This window comes from Vicia villosa, unplaced genomic scaffold (genome assembly GCF_029867415.1).
Source record: "Vicia villosa cultivar HV-30 ecotype Madison, WI unplaced genomic scaffold, Vvil1.0 ctg.001325F_1_1, whole genome shotgun sequence".
NCBI lineage: Eukaryota > Viridiplantae > Streptophyta > Magnoliopsida > Fabales > Fabaceae > Vicia > Vicia villosa.
The window spans coordinates 367562-369294 of record NW_026705576.1 but is presented as its reverse complement, the minus strand read 5'-3'; the positions used below and the strand labels follow the sequence as shown (position 1 = coordinate 369294).

Sequence of the window (1733 nt, the reverse complement as noted above, 5' to 3'; positions counted from 1 at the left end):
TCCTAGAGTATTCTGATCCACACGATCACTCTAGTTCCTTACAACTTAATGTAATCAATTCTAAGAGTATTACAATTGCTTCTTAAAAGCGATAATCACAAACTGTGATATTTCTCTTAACGTTTAAGCTTAATCTCACTAATATATTACAACAGCAATGTAGTGAGCTTTGATGAAGATGAAGATTCTGAGCTTTGATTTGAACAGAGTTTCAGCAAGTTGATAGACGTTGTTTTGTTCAGGATCGTTAACCTTGCTTCTCATCAGAACTTCATATTTATAGGCGTTGGAGAAGATGACCGTTGAGTGCATTTAATGCTTTGCGTGTTCCGTACAGCATCGCATTTAATGTTATACGCTTTTGTCAACTACCTCGAGCCTTGTTCACGCTGTGTCTACTGACGTAGCCTTTAATAGCTTTTAACGTTCCTTTTGTCAGTCAGCGTAGCTTGCCACTTGTACTTCCTTCTGATCTGATGTTTGTGAATACAACGTTTGAATATCATCAGAGTCAAACAGCTTGGTGCAAAGCATCTTCTGATCTTCTGACCTTGAAGTGCTTCTGAGCGTGATACCATCAGAACTTCAGTGCTTCTGTTCTCTTGTTCTTCTGATGCTTCCATAGACCCATGTTCTGATTCTGCTTCGACCATCTTCTGATGTCTTGCCAGACCATGTTCTGATGTTGCATGCTGAACCCTTTGAGACAAAGCTTCTGAGCGCTGAATTATGCGTACTCTTTATATATATTTCCTGAAAAGGAAATTGCATTGGATTAGAGTACCATATTATCTTAAGCAAAATTCATATTATTGTTATCATCAAAACTAAGATAATTGATCAGAACAAATCTTGTTCTAACAAACTAAGCCACCTCCCTTTCCAAGTACTAAAATGCTTCCTAATATTTTCTACCAAAGGGCTCCAAAACTTTATCCTTTTAGGATTAGAACCAATACAGATACCGAGAAAAGAAAACTCTTTTTCCACCCTTTTACAATAAAGGAAGGAAGTAGCCACATCCAAGAAATGAGAATTAATGTTTATGCCAATAAGCTTGCTCTTGTTGATATTAATACCGAGACCCAACACAATCTCAAAACCTCTCAACACCGCTTTAATGGCCCATAAGTGCTTACAACTACCATCTCCTACCAATAAAGTGTCATCCGCAAATTGAAGGACATCGACAAATTATTTACCTTTAACGTTACAACCGACAAAATCCCCATTTTCCACCGCCTTATTAACCATAATTTTAAGCCCTTTCACTACAATAACAAATAGAAAAGGAGATAGAGGATCACCTTGCCGAAGCCCCCTTTCAAACGCAAACTCTTTAGTAGGACTACCGTTAACAAGAACCGACATTTTGCTTGAAAAAATTAAAACTTCCATCCACTTCATCCAAAGCTCCCCAAATCCCATCCTTTTCATCATAAATATAAGAAAATTCCAACTCACCTTATCGTACGCCTTTTCAAAATCCACTTTAAAAAGAAGACAACCCCTCCCTTCCTTCAAAGAACAATCCACCAATTCATTCGCAACTAGAACCTAATCAAGCAATTGACGACCCAGAACAAATGAGCTTTGGCTAGAAGAAACAATGGAATGCAAAACCCTTTTAATCCTTCTGGCCAATAACTTTGAAATAATTTTATAAATACAACCAACCAAACAAATAGGTCTATAGTTGTTCAACCCCAATGGATTAGAAGACTTAGGAATCA

The 1733-nt window shown here is 37.3% G+C and overlaps 1 protein-coding gene across 1 annotated transcript; it reads right to left on the bottom strand.

Annotated features, from left to right (window-relative positions):
* Positions 1-840: 840 nt before the first annotated feature.
* LOC131634665 (uncharacterized) lies at positions 841-1371 on the bottom strand. Its single transcript, XM_058905310.1, has 2 exons — positions 1203-1371; positions 841-1151 (listed from the first exon to the last, which is right to left on the bottom strand). Exons 1-2 carry the CDS (start codon positions 1369-1371, stop codon positions 841-843), a joined length of 480 nt encoding a protein of 159 aa, XP_058761293.1.
* Positions 1372-1733: the final 362 nt, after the last annotated feature.